Here is an 18,392-nt window from a genome sequence, read left to right as displayed (position 1 = left end):
AACGCCAGAGAGGATTTCAACCAAATTTAGTCTAAAGCATCACTAGGGAAGGGCAATCATTTCCTAAATAAATGAGGCTGGTTCGACCCCATGAGGCCATTGGCGTGGGGGCCTGCAGGAGAACTTAGCTAAACTTGCTTTAACATGCATCTCCTCCTAAACACCAGAACAGATTTCAACCAAATTTGCTGTGAAACTTCATTGGGGTAGGGCAATCATTTCCTAAATAAATGAGACTGGTTCGACACCTGGGGCTAGGAAGACCGGGCCACAAACAGGAAAATTATCTAATATTTTGCTTTTAAGACGTTAATATCTCCTAATTGCCTGAGTGGACTGTACAAAATTTGGTCAAAAACATTATTGAGGAAGAACAAACATTTCTTAATTGAATGAGGTTGATTTGACACCTGCGGTCCTAAGAAATGGTCAGCTAGATTATCATATTCTATGGTGTAGTTTTCATAAATTGTTAAAAATTGGTTTCTAGGTTTATAAAAGCTTATAGTTGAATGAAAATTAAAGTATTGTCTAATTACACCCTGAAAACATATTACTTATTTCAAAATCTGTCAACATGGTAACTCAATGGAGGCCCCTGATTAGTTGAAAGTCAGATATTGTGGTCCCAGTTGGGTTAGAACGTAGATCTTGTCTGGTTTTGAGGAAATTTCATATAAAGATGTAATAATGCATTCAGTTGTAATGACTTAAACATAAAACCAGGTGTGCGATACAGGTCCATTGGACCTCTTGTTATGATCGCCATTAAGATCTCGCAGGGAAATATGCTATTTCGTTGTGTGGTGTGAAGATAGATATTTTTATTATTCTCATTAGAATGCCTTGCGGTTTTGTTGCCACTACCCGAGATCGCGGTGTGAGGACGAGACATCACTTGGATTCGACTTAGATTTGCAACGCGGGTATCGTCGATGAAGCAGAGGATGCTTACTATTCCGAAGCACCTGGTCTTATTCTCCTTGTTTTGCAAGGGTCTCTATGTAAATCATTACTTTGTTAATATTACGCCCTAGTTTTATTGATTTTGAATTATGGTTTTGTTGTCATTTCGGCATTTCATGATCTCGCCGGGTAATTCACTGTTTCATGGTATGGAAGTTTTTATTTTGCTCATTATTGGTCTGTGTTGTGTCGTTGTCACTGCCCCGGTTTTAGTTATAAGGACGTTACGTTTGTTGGATTCGACAAGATACCAGATACAAGAAACTTTATTTAACGTCGCATACAGGTAAACAAGGAACATTAGCTCTTGAGAGCTATTATTGCGACAAACATATGTAAAAATAACAATAACATATTATATTACAAGTAAAGGGAGATAATCACATATATTAATAAAAAAAACCACCCAGGAATAATCATCACAGAAAAAGAAAGTATACATATCTCAGGTTTCTAGGTGATTGGGAGTCCCCTACCTACATTACAAAGGCCCCCGGGATATATATATATAAACAGTGTTAATATATGAAAAGCATTAAATGTGATCACAGATAAGTAGTATTCAGAATAGGTAAATAAATGACATAGTTAATAGTGAATGAATACTTGTTATATCACACAAGAATTACTTAGGACATAGGATTAAAACACTATGAAGTGGAATATACATGCAATGCTAATATAGCAAAGAATAAAAATTGACAGAATATACACTATTATAGTGTGAATTAAAAATGATACCGAAATCAATTAACAAAGTTATCAAGTTTTGAAAAAAATCATATTTTAGAATATATGGAATTAAAATACAAATAAGATGCAGCAAAAATATAGAATAGAATTAAAACATAAGAAATGAGATAAGACAATAAAACTATCACACAATCCAAAATGTCAGGTGGCAGAGGTAGCCAGGGCACAGTATGAAGTATCTCTCTTTGCAGATATTGCAAAGGCAGATGGGGCCATCTCAGGAATGGACCAGCCTCCTGAAATCTTTGAAGTTTTCAACTTTTCTGAAGTCATTTGGGAGACTGTTCCACACCCGGGCGGCCTCAAAAGCAAACGATTTATGTCCATACTTCACAGTGTTGACCCTTGGAACCTCTTCAGTCTTTTCTTTCCTGAAGTCACAATTAGACATCTTAATATTTACAAGATTATGAATATATTCAGGAGACATTTTGTTTATATATTAAAAAAAAACCATACCCATTTCCTTCAAACGCCTTACATGAAGCCTGTCGCTGTTGGTAATACTGAGTAAGTATCTGAAGGATGAGTTGTGATCCTTATGTATAAACCTTAAAGCTCTTTCTTGTATCTTTTCTAGCTTTCTGACACTCTTCACGGAACAAGAGTGCCAGACTAAAGGACAGTAGTTAAAATTTGAAACAATAATAGAATTATAAATTACAAGTCTACCTTGTTTGGTTAAAAAAACTCCCAATTCGCTTTAAAATGGACAATTGCCTTGAGGCTTTCCTACAAATTTCAGAGATATGAGCTCCAATAGCCGAGTCGTCGATGAAGTAGAAAACGCTTACCATTTCGGAACACCTGGTCTGATTCTCCTTGAGCGTATTTAATGGTCTCCACGGAAATCTTTCCTTTGTTCATATTTTGAATTTTATCAATTTTGAGTTCAACTTACGGTATTTTTTGCATCTCGGACTGAGTATTGCCCTTGCTTTTGCACATATTTAAAACTTGCTATCAAAATTAAAACGAAGACATTTTCAATCATATTAAAAAAATAAAAAATAAATAAATAAAACTTTCAATGAAAGAGGAGGCACGGTAGTGGTAGAACGCCGGGCCCGTGACCGAAGGGTTGCGGGTTCGAGTCACGTCACGGCACTGTGCTGTATCTTTGGGCAATATACTTTACTCCGCTTGTTTTAGTTTACTCAGATGTAAATGAGTACGTGGTTGGGCAGTGCTAGAATTGTTGAATGCTAACTGTGAGCGCCGAAATGGCAGCACCGGCTGTATGCTCCCCAGGGAGTTGAGAAAGATATTGGCTGGTTGCAAGGACCTTATAACCACGGATACGAATTTGTGAACCGCTTTGAGACGACCTACGAACTAGGTTGTGATAAAGCGGTATATAAGAACCTCGGATTATTATTATTATTATTATGTATTATAAATGTGTGTCACCAGCAGTCACCTCAGATTTACAGAACTTTGATATACGCATATTCTAATAAAATTTAATCAATTAGGCAATGACGGGCGCCTTTAACTGCTGTAGGCGACAGATGATTTGTGTGACGTCATAAAGAGACTTCTACATATATCATACTTAGCAAAGCTTTTTTTTTTTCAATTGCGTCAGAATATAAATACATATTTATGATCTTTAAATCATCTATTATTCACCATTGTGTATATATTTAAAATAGAAACAAAAACATATAAAATCCATACATTACTGTATAAGAATACGTGCATGAATCACACCAACATGCATGACTGTGCATTGATCTATGGACCTTTTAATACCATTCATTGTAGAAATACGACTGTTATATATTAATGAATAATCAATTGTTTCATCTGTCTCTCTTAGTCGATCACATAACGCCCAAGTAACTTGTCAACATACAGCTACATCTTTCTCATCATCATGTCGAATAGTTTTCTGTTGGATATGGTAAACAAACAAACATAGCATGGCAAACAACAAAAACGTGCGAGAAATAAGTTCCTGGTCACAACCTCTGACAGTCTGTCCAAATCTACAGAGCTAAACAACATATAAGTAGCGTTAACGGCTGAGGCTTCGTACCAGGAATGTGTCTGAATGAGATGTAACTAAAATAACACCAGCGCAGCCTGTAAGTAACATTGAAACTAATAAAGAAAATAACGCTTGATTGTGAAATTAAAGAATGGGTGAAGTCCAACTTATTATTAATGGTAACACTTATTGTGTAACTGTTGGAGACAATTTCTGCATTTACAGATTTCTGGAAAATTGAGACTATTCTTGAACACGTAATTTTGATTCATCGGACAGATTAATTGACAGTGGCTAGCCACAAATTGAAAAGTAATTTGTGGACAGGATATCGTTTTAATAAGGATATAAATATTTGAAATAGCATTCTTCTAGATCCGGGACAACTATCTTCAAATATTCCGTTCTCAAACAATATTTTTAATTTTGTATATCTACGCGTTGGTTTGCTAAAAATGGGATGGTTAAATTTTGGTGCGTCAACTATTGGCGTTTGGCGATCATGTGTGTTTAATTTTGGTGCTTTCTTATGCCTATTATTTAGTAGTGGCCCCACCATCGTGTTATGTAGGGTAGCTGTATTGCTAAAATAACAGGACCCGATCATCTGTAGCCTTTGTTTACACAAATATTCCCTGAAAAACATGTGACATTGTCAGTATGATATCAGTTGTTCATACCTATCCTATTGTATAACGTTCCACCTGACTGCACAGGAGAACACATCTTTATCAGAATTCTTGTGACTTGTCTGTATACAAGTATACAACTTGAACACAACTCATACAACAACGGATATGAAAACACTTAAAAGTTATTACACCTTTGGATGAAAACATACCTTTATTGACTTGTTATTAATGAAGTGTGTAAGTCTTGCCAGAAAATAAGCAATTCAAATGTAATGGAACAAAGATAAACGATATTTGACTGTATACGATTTAATTATTAATAATTAACGGATATTGGAGAGAAAAAACACTTATATTCACATATATTGTTCGTTAAGAGAGGAAAGTTTAGCAGCACGAATCCAGTCCTAATCTAGACAAACTTTTAAACATTGCACTGTCCAGTTGTATATAATGGACAGATCAGCGTTATTGTTACCACAAAGACGATTAAAGTTAATTCCTGATTTCAGGTTGGATGGTCCAAGTTTGATACTATAAAATTGTATCACCGATTTATTGGTTCACACAGACGATGGACGTTAAGCAAGAAAACGTCACTAATCGCAAAAGTCACTGAAAGTATGAAGTTTGTGGTACTATAATCTCCTGTCTAATGTTTACCACAGAGATGGTTGAAGTTTGAAGGCTTGTTTAAGCGTGGATTGTCGACTCCTGTTCCAATGGTTATCACACAAGCAGTTGAATTAAAAAAAAAACACTCTTCTACGTCAGCCGCTTTTGTCGATCTTTACATACAGCATGACCCACAGGTACGGCTTACTACTCAGCTGTACAATTTGCGGGACGATTTCGACCTGCCGATCGGTGACTTTCCTTTTCTTGATAGCGACATCTACGATGTATACATGTCGAAGTTGATTCGGTCCTCAAAAGCTTGCTTCGACTATCACGAATTCTGTGATAGGTGCCAATGTCTGATGGACAGATACAGGCTGATGAAGGCTGTGGACAAGATTTATTGTCGCCACCATGATTTCGAAGAGAAATATTCTATGTTGCTGTGTGGTATAAAGGTTTGCGTTTTTCATTATGATCGTTTGATAGCTTTGCCGTGTTTTTTTGTCACTACCACGTCTTCTCGATGTGAGGACGTGACATTACTTGAATTTGACCTAGATCTACATGACGGGTGTCATCGTTGAAGCAGAGGACGCTTCCCCTTTTGGAACACGTGGTCTGATTTTCCCTGTTCTTTTGCAAAGGTACCCATGTTATTCTTTAATTTGTTCATATTTATCCCTAGTTATATCGATTTTGAGTTCGATTTATGGTTTTGTAGACACTTCGGTATTCACCTGTATTTACATATATATTACAGGTATATCCTTTCTAATGAGTGCAACACAGACCACGGAGTTAAGCGTGAAATGGCCAGTTTTCACAATTTTCACTAGAATTATGAAACATGCGTAATTGCATTTTTCTGTTTGGTGGTTGAACCTACAGTTCATTAGGTAGGTCTAAACGGTTGCCGCACTGACGGTTGAAGCCCGAGACAGACCATCTCGTGTTTTAATGGTTATCACACAAGTAATTGAAGTTTATTGCACTGCTTGAGCGTTGAATCCTTCAGAACTGTTATCACACTGATGGTGAAGAATAAGCGGACAATGGTCGGGGATATTTGTATGCCCTGTTCCTAAACATGCTTATCACTCAGAAGGTTTAGTGCCTTGTTACTATCTTCTGTTTTTCGTTACCAACGGTTCTCTGTAGATAAAGAGGGGGAAAACGTTACCTTGAACAAGGTTGTTGGAAACTGAGAAGGCTTAAAACTGAATTCGTTTGGTCGTTTGAACAGTATGTAATAAGTCGTGTGGTTGGCATGAATGTAATGAAACGTTTCTTCAACGAGAAAAATACATACATTTTGTTTATGTCTGAAATAATCATTATATCATTACTGCTTCAAGCTTCTTTCGATTCAAATTATGAAATTATACACCGATTGTCATGCATGTGTTTATTTTCAAAATACGTTTGTTATACAACTGATACCATGTTCACACACACACATATATGTGTGACGTACAGTCGGAAACCGTACAGGAAATTCCGTTATAATCTGAATTTGACGTAACGACATCAGTGGTCTACGATTACTTTAAACCTAAACCGAAAAGTCCCGAACAATTTCTGATGGAAAAAAACCCATTCACATTGGATTGTGCTTGCTGTTAATAATCTTTTTTCAAAACAATTTGATTGAAAAGATAACTTGAGTGCTGTACAACAGAGATTAATAGTAAAGTTGTTACATTGTAACATTGTAGGAGTTGTCTCTCCTTGGATACGTGTATCATGTGTGGAAATCGTATCAAAATAAGCCTAAATTTATTTACATAATGCTGTAATTGTAAAGATATATTAAAAGTTCTTGCTCTAATGCAGTGTTTGTGATATAACAACGGGACAAACACATCCATCTCAAAGTCGGCAGAGAATAGGTTAATTACTCTTATCAGACGCCACAAAATGCCAATATATTTTCATTTGCTCATCTTAATATTCATCGTCTAGACCCAAGAGTTAACAAACGGCATATTTATAAAGTGTAGTGAACTGATCGGCATAATATTTCGTTTCGTACTTAAGCTAATTGTTTGATCATCTTCAGTCAAGTTGCCTAGAAGACAGAACGTGACATTAAGATGGCATGATCAATGTGTGTTTTTGAATGAAGAATACGTTATCTTGCTATTTCTTTGTTGCAGTAAAACAGATACGACATATCAGCTGCTATATCAGTCGATTGAAACCATTTATCCGGTTTATCAAATATATAAACATAGTTACATTGTATTTGAATGACTTTAAATGTGGCATATAATCTAGTAATTAATCTACAACATAAATACCTCCTATCATATTAAGTCTGACTGATTTGTATCAATTCAAGACCTGTGCTATTTAATAATTTATCATTTTGCTACGGTGCTTACATGTGAAAAGTTATGACTGAACAAAACAGCAAACGTAGTTTTTATAGCGGTTGATATTTCCCGATATTTCAAAATAACAAAAATACTTATCCTCATTTTTAATATTAATGTTATATGAATTGCTTTTTGTTATATTAAACATGTTTTCGATGGCTTTATGGATTTTCAATCTTTAAATAATAACAACAATAATAATAATAATTCGAGGTTCTTATATACCTTTTTTATCACAACAAAGTTCGTAGGTCGTCTTGGGGAGCATGCAGACGGTGCTGCCATTCGGCGCTTACAGCTAGCATTCAATAATTCCAGCACTGCTCAACCACGTACTCATTAAAGCTGAGTAGACTGGAACAAGTTGGGTAAAGTTTCTTGCTCAAAGATACAACACAGTGCCGTGACGTGACTCGAACTCACAACCCTTCACGAGTTCAACGTCCTTCCACTACACTTCCGTGCCTCCTTTTTATGACTACCCGAGTTCTATCTGTGATGACGTGATATTATTTCGCTTTTACCTAAACCTTTTGAACTTTAGAACCACTGATGAGTCTAGAATTGTTGAATATGCTATATGGCGTTATAAAATCTTACTTTGATTGGTTTTCTCTGTATTCCGTCTTTTCGTATTGCAGAGTTATCTGCACTTGTGATCAGGTATTGATTGTTACATCATTTGTTTGTGAGAGGAACGTCATCAATTTTTGAGAAAACGACGGAATTTTCTCACACAAACCAATGACGTAACAATCAATACCTGCTCACAAGAGAAGATAACTCTGCAATACGTAAAGACGGAATACAAACAAATGCTTCCTTCCATCGTGTTTCTAATTATTTTATCTGTTGAGCTTTTAAAAATGTTTGGCATTAAAGTCTTGTTTACAAATTGCAAATCAAACGTAAAAATGATTCGATGTTTATTTGCTTGAAATCATTTATCAAAAAAGCAAACAAACATTAATTAAAGGTCTTAAATGGGATCTGGAAATTCCATGACTAAATTGCTCGCTGGCATATGCAGAAGTACCACCTACAGGAATTGTGTCTATTTAACCTTTTGTGACGTTCCATATCGCACAAATTTCTGCTACAAAAATTATTTATTATAAAAAGAAATCATAATACTCAAAAGTACACTTTGGGGTTTTGTTGCAACTACCCGAGTTCTCAATATGAGGAAGTGGCATTACTTTGACGTGACCTAGATTTACATGGCGGGAGTCGTCGATGAAGAAGGAGACTCTTACCCTTCCTTGATACCTGGTCTTATTCTCCTTGTACGTTTTTAAGGGTCTCCATGTAAATCTTTTGTTTTATTCCTAATTTACTCACGTTTCATCGATTTTGAGTTCGAATGATTATTGTTTTGAAGCCGCTCCTGTATCCTATTATATTTTTTTAACTCGTATACATTGTTGAGTGTACCAGAATAATTTTTAGCCGCAAGGTTACGGCCAAACTCTAGATCTAAGGTAAACCAGATTTGACGTAAAAAAGTCATTCGAAGTATGAAGAAAAGGGTACAAAATCATGTAAGTCGATGCAGAAAGCTGAGCAAGTTAAAAAATATTTTCAACTCTTAATAAAATATGATAAATCCGTAACTGATATAAAATATACGCTCGTCTGAAAAACTAAGTTGATCATATTAATTATTAATGAATTATGCATCTGGAAACCAGTGCGTTTTTTACCGATCCAAAAAACGATTCCTGGCTTCAAGTCCAGTTTTGATAACACAAATATGGCGTTATCTCCATTTATCTATGTGAATGGCAACGTTTAACACGTGCATCATCTGTTTTATAACTGCATTGCATTAAGTTTCAAACAATGTCTTTACCTTCATCTTTTTAGAGAGCCTCTAAGGTTTGCTCATTTCAATTGACCAATTTCCGCAATATAGTATTAAAATACAGAATTGTAGATAAGTTGATAATTTAAGCTGTTACGAAGTAGATTTTAGTCAATCTGAGCGTAACATTTACCTGAGTATTAGTGTTCCGGAGGGCAAAATAAAACAACAACATATATTTCAAAGTGCGACAATAAAGGGTGGTTTTCGAATATATATGGGATATAATTGGCTGAATGGGAATGACAGGAGATTGTTAGCCTGTATCGTACTCTGAATGTGTGTTCTGATATTGATGGAGGAAATTTACTATAGAGATACTAAAGAGTGTAAATGTGGACATATTTGTACAGATCAACTCCTTTGTTTATATTATGTCTTTAAGGAACATTATCCCATTTTGAGTATTTGTTTTTCAATTGGTAGAGAATATTCTAGCACATTAAGTGTTAATTTCAATATTTCTTTATCTAGTGCTTTATGCAATCCACGTCAAAATTTTAGCTTATAAGCATAGTATATTGACATTAAATATGATAAAATTGACTTTGTTTAAGCTCTTTTATTATAAAGTATACAGGATACGACAGTGATCTATTGAGATACACAGTAGTATTGAGTTCCCCTCTCATACTGCGCGTTTATTGGTTGAAAACGAAAAGAAAACAATGCACATATTAATATGATATAACATTTACTATGGATAATTACTTACATAGTCTGTATTAAGTTTCAAATGAATTCGACAAACGTATATGATCACTTAGAAAGAACATGTTTTAGTGTCGGGAAAGTAGCAAAAAGCATTTTATTGCGAACATTTAATTTTGTAAAGGGAAAAAAGGACTGCACTTGCTTCCTCTGTATCCATGACAACATAGTTCATTCCCAGGACAACCGAAGTCTTGAAAACATCTGATCCGATCTGATATGATAAAGGAAGGAGGGGGACATCGTCCACCCTTATCAACCCGTCCGGCACCTGCAAAACCATTCCAATTCAGAATTATATATCTGGAGCAACTTTTGATTTATGAAGGTTCGTCTCAGATTATCATTTAGTCAATTGTTCTAAATATAATAACAATAACTGTAAACTAACATGTTATTGATATCTTTATACTTTATTTGATGAAATATGAAAGTGTAAAGGAAACTAAAATGACAATAATTAACATAGGCAAGTTTCCTTTATATACGTAAATGCTTTATACAAGATAAAACTTTTATTATAACCGACAGAGATATATCCTTTACACAAGGGGATTAACCCTATACAGAATGATTTTATCACGACAAACCCTGAAAATACTGTGTAATAATCGATTACTATATATATAAAGCATACACCATAAATACATCTCGTGCGGAAGTGTTATTAACAAGGCAGACATGATACTTACCTACTGGCGTACACACTGGCACTGGTATACTAACACATGTCGGGATTAAGCATGGCAAAGTTTGAAATTCACAAAGTTCCTCAAAACCGCATCGCGGGTTCTGGAAAACAGGACATATCATATATTATAAAATGAAGATACGCTACGCTGCAATATGTGTAGACTGACTGTATAATTATCAAAGATATTAGATTGGTTACTATAGATATCATTTCTACCGCAATATCAGAAAACAGCCAAGATGCTGGCTTTACGGTCTCATTTTTTTATGAAATGTTGATCGCTGAAAAATGAAATGTCTCAAAGTGATGTAATGTCTTTCTAAAGTTGATTTTAATTTGGGATGTGGTTATCCTTGGCGAAGAACTGTCGTGCTTGAAAGACATGGTACCCGGTAATGTGAAGAGGTACGCGATATTCCGTCTTTGAGTATTGCAGAGTTATCTTCTCTTGGGAGCAGGTATTGATTGTTACGTCATTGGTTTGTGTGAGAAAATTACGTCGTTTTCTCAAAAATTGATGACGTTACTCTCACAAACAAGTGACGTAACAATCAATCCCTGCTCCCAGGAGAAGATAACTCTGCAATATGCAAAGACGGAATGGATAGCGAGATATGGTTCGTGTCTAATTAGAAAAGAGACACCGGTGCATTGTTGTATCAATACATATGAAGATAAAGACACGGGGACAGAGCAATGTCACGAGAGACTTGACAAAGACACCGAAAATGCTATTGACAGCATGAGCACTCGGACATGAATGTAGCAACATAGACACGGGGCCTTGGAAGTGACAAAAGAGACATGACATAAACAAGGGGACATCACAGTAACAAGAGAGATACGAGCAAATCAAGGAACATGATTTTGACCGGGAATCACCGTGACGTGATAGTAGTAACACAGACATGGGGCTTGGTAGCGACAAAAAAGACAAAGAAACTTGATTATGACAGGAGTGACTAAACACAAACAATGGCATGATGATAACAAACGAGACAAAGGGACATAGAAGTAGCAAGATTGTCACGACAACACAAAGGTATATGGTAGTGACAAGGGGACATGGGGACATGGTAGTGACAAGGGGACATGGGGACATGGTAGTGACAAGGGAAAATGGGGACATGGTAGTGACAAGGGGAAATGGGGACATGGTAGTGACAAGGGGACATAGAAGGAGCAAGATTGTCACGACAACACAAAGGGATATGGGAGTGACAAGGGAAAATGGGGACATGGTAGTGACAAGGGAAAATGGGGACATGGCAGTGACAAGGGGAAATGGGGACATGGTAGTTACAAGGGTACATAGAAGTAGCAAGATTGTCACGACAACACAAAGGTATATGGTAGTGACAAGGGAAAATGGGGACATGGTAGTGACAAGGGGAAATGGGGACATGGTAGTGACAAGGGAAAATGGGGACATGGTAGTGACAAGGGCAGGATGGGGACATGGTAGTAACAACGAAAACATGGGGACATGGAAGTGACAAGGGAAACATGGGACATGTAAGTGACAACGAAACATTGGATGGGGACATAGAAGAGACAATGAATATGTCGGGGACATGGAAGAGACAATGGAAACATCGGATTGGGACACGGAAGGGATAAGGAAACATGGGGACATGGAAGAGACAATGAATATATCGGGGACATGGAAGAGACAATGAAAACATTGGATTGGTACATTGCAGAAACAAGGGAAACTTTGGAGATACGAATGAGACAAGGGAAACTTTGCGGACATGGAAGATATAAGGGAAACTTTGGGACACGGAAGAGACAAGGCAACATGGGGACATGGAAGAGACGAGGAAAACAACGGATTGGAACACGGAAGAGACATAGAAAAATGGGGATAAGGAAGCGACAACGAAAACATTGAATGGGGACACGGAAGGGATAAGGAAACATGGGGACATGGAAGTGACAATGAATATATCGGGGACATGGAAGAGACAATGAAAACATTGGATTGGTACATTGCAGAAACAAGGGAAACTTTGGAGATACGAATGAGACAAGGGAAACTTTGCGGGCATGGAAGATATAAGGGAAACTTTGGGACACGGAAGAGACAAGGCAACATGGGGACATGGAAGAGACGAGGAAAACAACGGATTGGAACACGGAAGAGACATAGAAAAATGGGGATAAGGAAGCGACAACGAAAACATTGAATGGGGACATGGACGAGACAAGGAAACGTGGGATTGGGACACTAAAGAAATATGGGAAACTTTGGAGAAACGGACGAGACAGGGGAAACTTTGATGACATGTAAGATATAAGGGAAAATTTAGGACACGAAAGAAACAAGGCAACCTCGGTACAGGGAAGAGACAATGGAAACATCAGATTGGGACACGGAAGGGATAAGGAAACATGGGGACACGGAAGCGACAAGGGAAACATGGGACACGGAGGTGACAACGAAAACATTGAATGGGGACATGGACGAGACAAGGAAACGTGGGATTGGGACACTTAAGAAATATGGGAAACTTTGGAGAAACGGACGAGACAAGGGAAACTTTGCGGTCATGTAAGATATAAGGGAAAAATTGGGACACGAAAGAGACAAGGCAACATAGGTATATGGAAGAGACAATGGAAACATCGGATTGGGACACGGAAGGGATAAGGAAACATGGGTACATGGAAGCGACAAGGGAAACATGGGACACGGAGGTGACAACGAAACATTGGATGGGGACATAGAAGAGACAATGAATATATCGGGGACATGGAAGAGACAATGAAAAAAATGGATTGGTACATTGTAAAAAAAGGGGAAACTTTGGAGACACGGATGAGACAAGGAAAACTTTGCGGACATGGAAGATATAAGGGAAACTTTGGAACACGGAAGAGACAAGGCAACATGGGGACATGGAAGAGACGAGGAAAACAACGGATTAGAACACGGAAGAGACATAGAAAAATGGGGATAAGGAAGCGACAAGGGAAACTTGGCACACGGAGGTGACAACGAAAACATTGAATGGGGACATGGACGAGACAAGGAAACGTGGGATTGGGACACTAAAGAAATATGGGAAACTTTGGAGAAACGGACGAGACAGGGGAAACTTTGATGACATGTAAGATATAAGAAAAAATTTGGGACACGAAAGAGACAAGGCAACATCGGTACATGGAAGAGACAATGGAAACATCGGGGACATGGAAGATGCAATGGAAACTTTCGGGACACGGAAGAGACAAGGGAAACTTTCGTGACACGGAAGAGACAAGGGAAACTTTGCGGACATACAAGGGAATCTTTGGGACACGGAAGAGACAATGAAACTTCGGAAATATGAAAGAGACTAATAAAATATTTTACCTGTAAATGAGCGAGATCGGGTTATCTCGGTCGATGGTTAAGATTCTGTAACAAAATCCCAACCGAGGCGAATCTTAGCCCGAGACTGAAATAACCCAACTTGCTCAGTTACAGGTAATTGATTTTTTTTTCGCATCTTTTAGCTCGAAAAGAACTATTCAACTTTGCTAAAAGCTACAAATATTCCGCCTTGGGCCTTAAATGATAACGACCTCTTCACTTCTAAAGCTGCATTTGAATGCTTCCGCGTAAAAATGTAGACCGTCCTTACATAGATTACAATGTATTTCACAGTGTAGATTATATTTTATCTACAACATCATACATCTAACAACATCAAAAATATACATATAACGACAAAACAGAACATTTACAATGCAAATTGTCGATTTCAAGTAGTTAACGTGCGGATGAATACATCGCAGTGTAAAATTCCGAGAAATGTTACCTAAAGGTCAAGACAGATCGGACAAGGTAAACACTAGGGACATGGAAGAGATAACGAAAACACTTGGACATAGTAGTGATGAGAGAAACACTGGGTATGTTAGTGTCAAAGGAGACACGACATGGACACGGAGGCACGGCAGTACTAAGAGAAATACTATAAATTAAAAATGCTTAAACAAAACTGTATCAGAACTAAAAATAGTAGAAACTGTAATGCAACATATGAAGAAAAGAAATATTTACAAATTAACAAAAAAATAAACATGAACACTTCAAAAGAAAAAGACAAGAAATATACACCCTCCTCACCATCCTCGTAAGGTCTTCTTTCGCTTTTTGGGAGTATTTTAAGATTCACAATCGTCCGTTTGATATTTATATTTATATCAAAATCACGTGTACATTTTAGCATTGTATATTGTATGATACCGTGCTCAATTTGTGTAAAGATACATACCCTGCATAATTGCCGGGAATACCACTGAATGCCAGGATTACGGTATTTTTCATAAAAAGGAAACTGACTCCTTGACACTTGACAAAATATAAGCATCAAAACCTGAAAGGAAAAATGAGTGAACGACTATTGATTGGGAAAAGATTCATGTAGCACAACCAAAAAAGTTTCTTTGTGACGTTTCGATAGCTAGTACGGTATGTACATGTCACCTTCATCAGACAAATGACCAGTGAAGCGTATGTACACAATGGTGTAAAATATGTACGAGTTGTCTACAAATCGATGTCGATTCGGCTACGCTGTAAGTGTATGTACAATAAGTTGTTATAGATGTACCGAAATGACTCGATTCAGCTACAGTTTGTTTAATACTTGGTCACAGATGTGTGAGACTCTATGAGCCCCCTCATTTCGATTCATAAATGGACGATTGCAGCGTATCAAGCTGGCTTCCTTTATCTGCCGCTTGAACAGATTACTCTTTTTGTCCAATAAATGTATCTCCCTCTATCCAATACTTTGTAGTTATCCCAGTCAATCACATGATTTTTCTCTGTGGTATGGTCTGTAATTGCCGATTTATTGATCTAACTGCTTCCTTTCTCATCGGGTGAATTTCTTTCCCTTTTGGGGATTCGTATCATTCCAGTGTTCGCCAAGGCGGTTCCAAAACGCCTTCCAGTCTTCCCAATATACAATGTGTCTCAGGTTTTGCATCCGATTTTGTACACGCATTCTGCGACGCTTTCTGTAGGAGTTTTATCCTTTGGGTGTACTAGGACAAGAAACGTCGTGTGTGTCTTCATGGATGTTGCTATGCCATAAACGTGATATCTCATCTGGGTGGTTTCGGATAATTTTCATATACGGAATAAAAACCTGACCTTTTGATTTTGTTCTTATCCTTGATTGGCCTTCTATTGTTCTTCCCCTTACTTTGACACTGTTTCTGTATCCGTTTTAGGTCCCATTCCGGATATGCACAGGGTTTAATTGCTCTAGTGTTTTGTCCTATTGTTCTGTGACAATTGTATCAAATCTGTATATTAGCAATGTGCAGACGACGCATAACTTCAAGTGCAAAGGATGGTGAGGTTTGAAGTTCAGGGATTGGTCCGTATGTTTTTTCTATAGACCAATACCTTCATTGTTTCGTCTTTTTTCCTTACCAGAAGAGTGTCTAGGAAAGGCACTGTGTCATTGGTTTCTTCCACATGTACATTTGCTGTTGTAAGTGTCATCTGTGGTATTGATATAGGTGGTCAAATCCTTTTGTGATCCCTTCTTGATATCTCAAGTATTTCGTCAACATCGGAGCAGTGGCTTTTGCTTCTTACTCCAGATGTTCCATCAACAAGTTGGCCTCAATGGGAGACACTGGACTACCCATATTAGTGCCGAAGCGCTGCTGATAGATGTTGTCTCGGAAACTAAAAGATGTTGTTCACAGCACAAATTCCAGCAAATCAATAATGTCCTGGATCTGGAGGTTTGTGTTCTTATGCCAGGTTCTGTCTAAGTCTAAGCGTTGCATCATCAAATTGTGTGTTCGTAAAGAGAGAGAGAGAACATCATGTGAAATGAATTTTCGTCAATAAGCCTTCCGCACATCTTTGACCAGGCATTAAACAAAGCGTAGCTGAATCGAGCCATTTCGGTAACTATAGAACAACCAATTGTACATACGCTTACGGCGCAGCTCGTAGATATTTTACATATTTGTGTGCATACGCTTCACTGTTCATTTGTCTGATGAAAGTAACAGAATACAAAACGTACTAGTCATCGGAGCTACAAGAATCTCTTCACAATCCATATCAACCAACCTAAGGAGAATGTTTCGAAAAAAGTGGACGACTCTATTACTTAAGAAATATCTGAGATGTGCATATATATTTTTATATATAAATTATAAAGGTTAATATCAACATTTATTAAGTTGGAATAATTCATAAAAAACGCCGATATTTAACATTTAAAGAGTGTACTCGCTATAAACATAAAGACAAACACATTTCAATATTTCTAGGACAGAATATAATTCATTACATTCGCCAATATTTAACATTTAAAGAGTGTAGCAACTCTCTATGATATAACGACAAACACATGTCAATATTTCTAGGTTGAATATAATTCATATAAACAGTCGTTATTTAACATTAAAGAATGCAATAGACCTCTATGATTTTACGACAAACACATTTCAAACGTTCTTTTATAAAACTTACAAGCGAAAACTGTATTCCTAGTCTTTCCATTGTTAGATTCCTCGCCCCGACAATGAACTTAAATAATCAAATATCAACGTATTAATTTATATACGTGAATCGTCACGCCTAATTTAATGTTTCTCAGAAGCTTAGAGTATTAAGCTGAAAGGGCAAGCTATTAATGTCAAAGCAAAAACAACAAGGAAGATGTTTAGACCAATATCCGATGAATCGCACATATATATTTTTTATTACATGAACAGTTTTTGACGTGTGTCAGTCAGTCTACCATCATTAAAACTGGTTAATCATGTTCAGTGCATTCATCATGATTTTCGAACAACATTTTAAACATCTAACCTCACTGATCATATTTTTTTTTTGAGGTGTCACATTATATTCACATTGTTAAACCAAATATATAATGTATGTTTCAGAAAAGCTCAATGCCAAACTATGAATTGATATCAGGTTAGTTTTTCTTGATCAGCATAAACAAACAATAAAAACATTTGTTAAAGGTAACATTTTCGAAAGTAGATTTGTATTCTTCTCAGAACTGGGGTTTTATTCAGTGTGACCTTTATAGTGGATAGGACAAATGATCAATTCTTGCTGTTGACATGTACACAACATGATTCACAGAAAGCGTCTCGAATGTGTCAGTGAATATACATTTTTCTCTCTCATTTCCGTGTGTGTAAGATAGAGCTGCCCATGGTAAGAAAGGGGCGTAGGAAATTTCTATCTTACACCCCATTACACGTGATGTGACATCACAATGGCTCAACAATGACGTGACGTCACGAATTTGGAAAATACCTATGCCGCAATGCAGAAAAAGGCAACGTGATGATTAAAACCTTTTACGATATAATTACCGTCACGTTAGAAAGATGAGATTATTTTTTCTGCGCAAACTCAGTTTGCAAATATGGGGTATGCTTAACATCGCTGATGAATTCGTTTTCGTCAAAATAGCTTAGGGGAAAATTTGTATTTTCAAAATGGTAGTCAGTCTTAACGCAGGTAGTTGGAATGAGAGAAAACTACTCTTTTATGCCTAAGGGTGTAGGATAGGGAAATTCCCCCCTCGCGGTTTTCAAAGGTAAAACCTTCGGCAAACCCCTCGGGTGGAATTTCCCTATCCTACACCCTTGGACCTGAAAGAGTCTTGTAATCTTATAACTTTACCAGGCTTATTTGTAATTACTTAAACTTGCTTGTATTACCTTTTCAACGTAGATAAAATTACGTATTGTCATCCATGCTATAATGAAGCAACTAACGAGTGGTGGT

At 36.9% G+C, this 18,392-nt stretch overlaps 1 protein-coding gene across 1 annotated transcript; it reads right to left on the bottom strand.

The window, feature by feature from the left end:
• Positions 1-9,999: 9,999 nt before the first annotated feature.
• On the bottom strand, positions 10,000-17,156 carry LOC110457768. The gene is made up of 4 exons (XM_021509157.1): positions 17,112-17,156; positions 14,878-14,979; positions 10,611-10,710; positions 10,000-10,189 (listed from the first exon to the last, which is right to left on the bottom strand). Exons 1-4 carry the CDS (start codon positions 17,139-17,141, stop codon positions 10,029-10,031), a joined length of 393 nt encoding a protein of 130 aa, XP_021364832.1. The 5' UTR covers positions 17,142-17,156; the 3' UTR covers positions 10,000-10,028.
• Positions 17,157-18,392: the final 1,236 nt, after the last annotated feature.

Source organism: Mizuhopecten yessoensis, unplaced genomic scaffold (assembly GCF_002113885.1).
Source record: "Mizuhopecten yessoensis strain PY_sf001 unplaced genomic scaffold, ASM211388v2 scaffold1171, whole genome shotgun sequence".
Lineage (NCBI taxonomy): Eukaryota > Metazoa > Mollusca > Bivalvia > Pectinida > Pectinidae > Mizuhopecten > Mizuhopecten yessoensis.
This window is presented reverse-complemented; position numbering and strand designations above follow the sequence as displayed.

Coding starts and splice junctions, on each gene's coding strand:
- LOC110457768 (XM_021509157.1), bottom strand. CDS start 17,141: ATGGAAAGACTAGGAATACAGTTTTCGCTT. Junction 14,980..17,111: donor TAGGAATACAGTTTTCGCTT/GTAAGTTTTATA, acceptor TTTTCCTTTCAG/GTTTTGATGCTTATATTTTG. Junction 10,190..10,610: donor GCCAGTGTGTACGCCAGTAG/GTAAGTATCATG, acceptor ATGGTTTTGCAG/GTGCCGGACGGGTTGATAAG.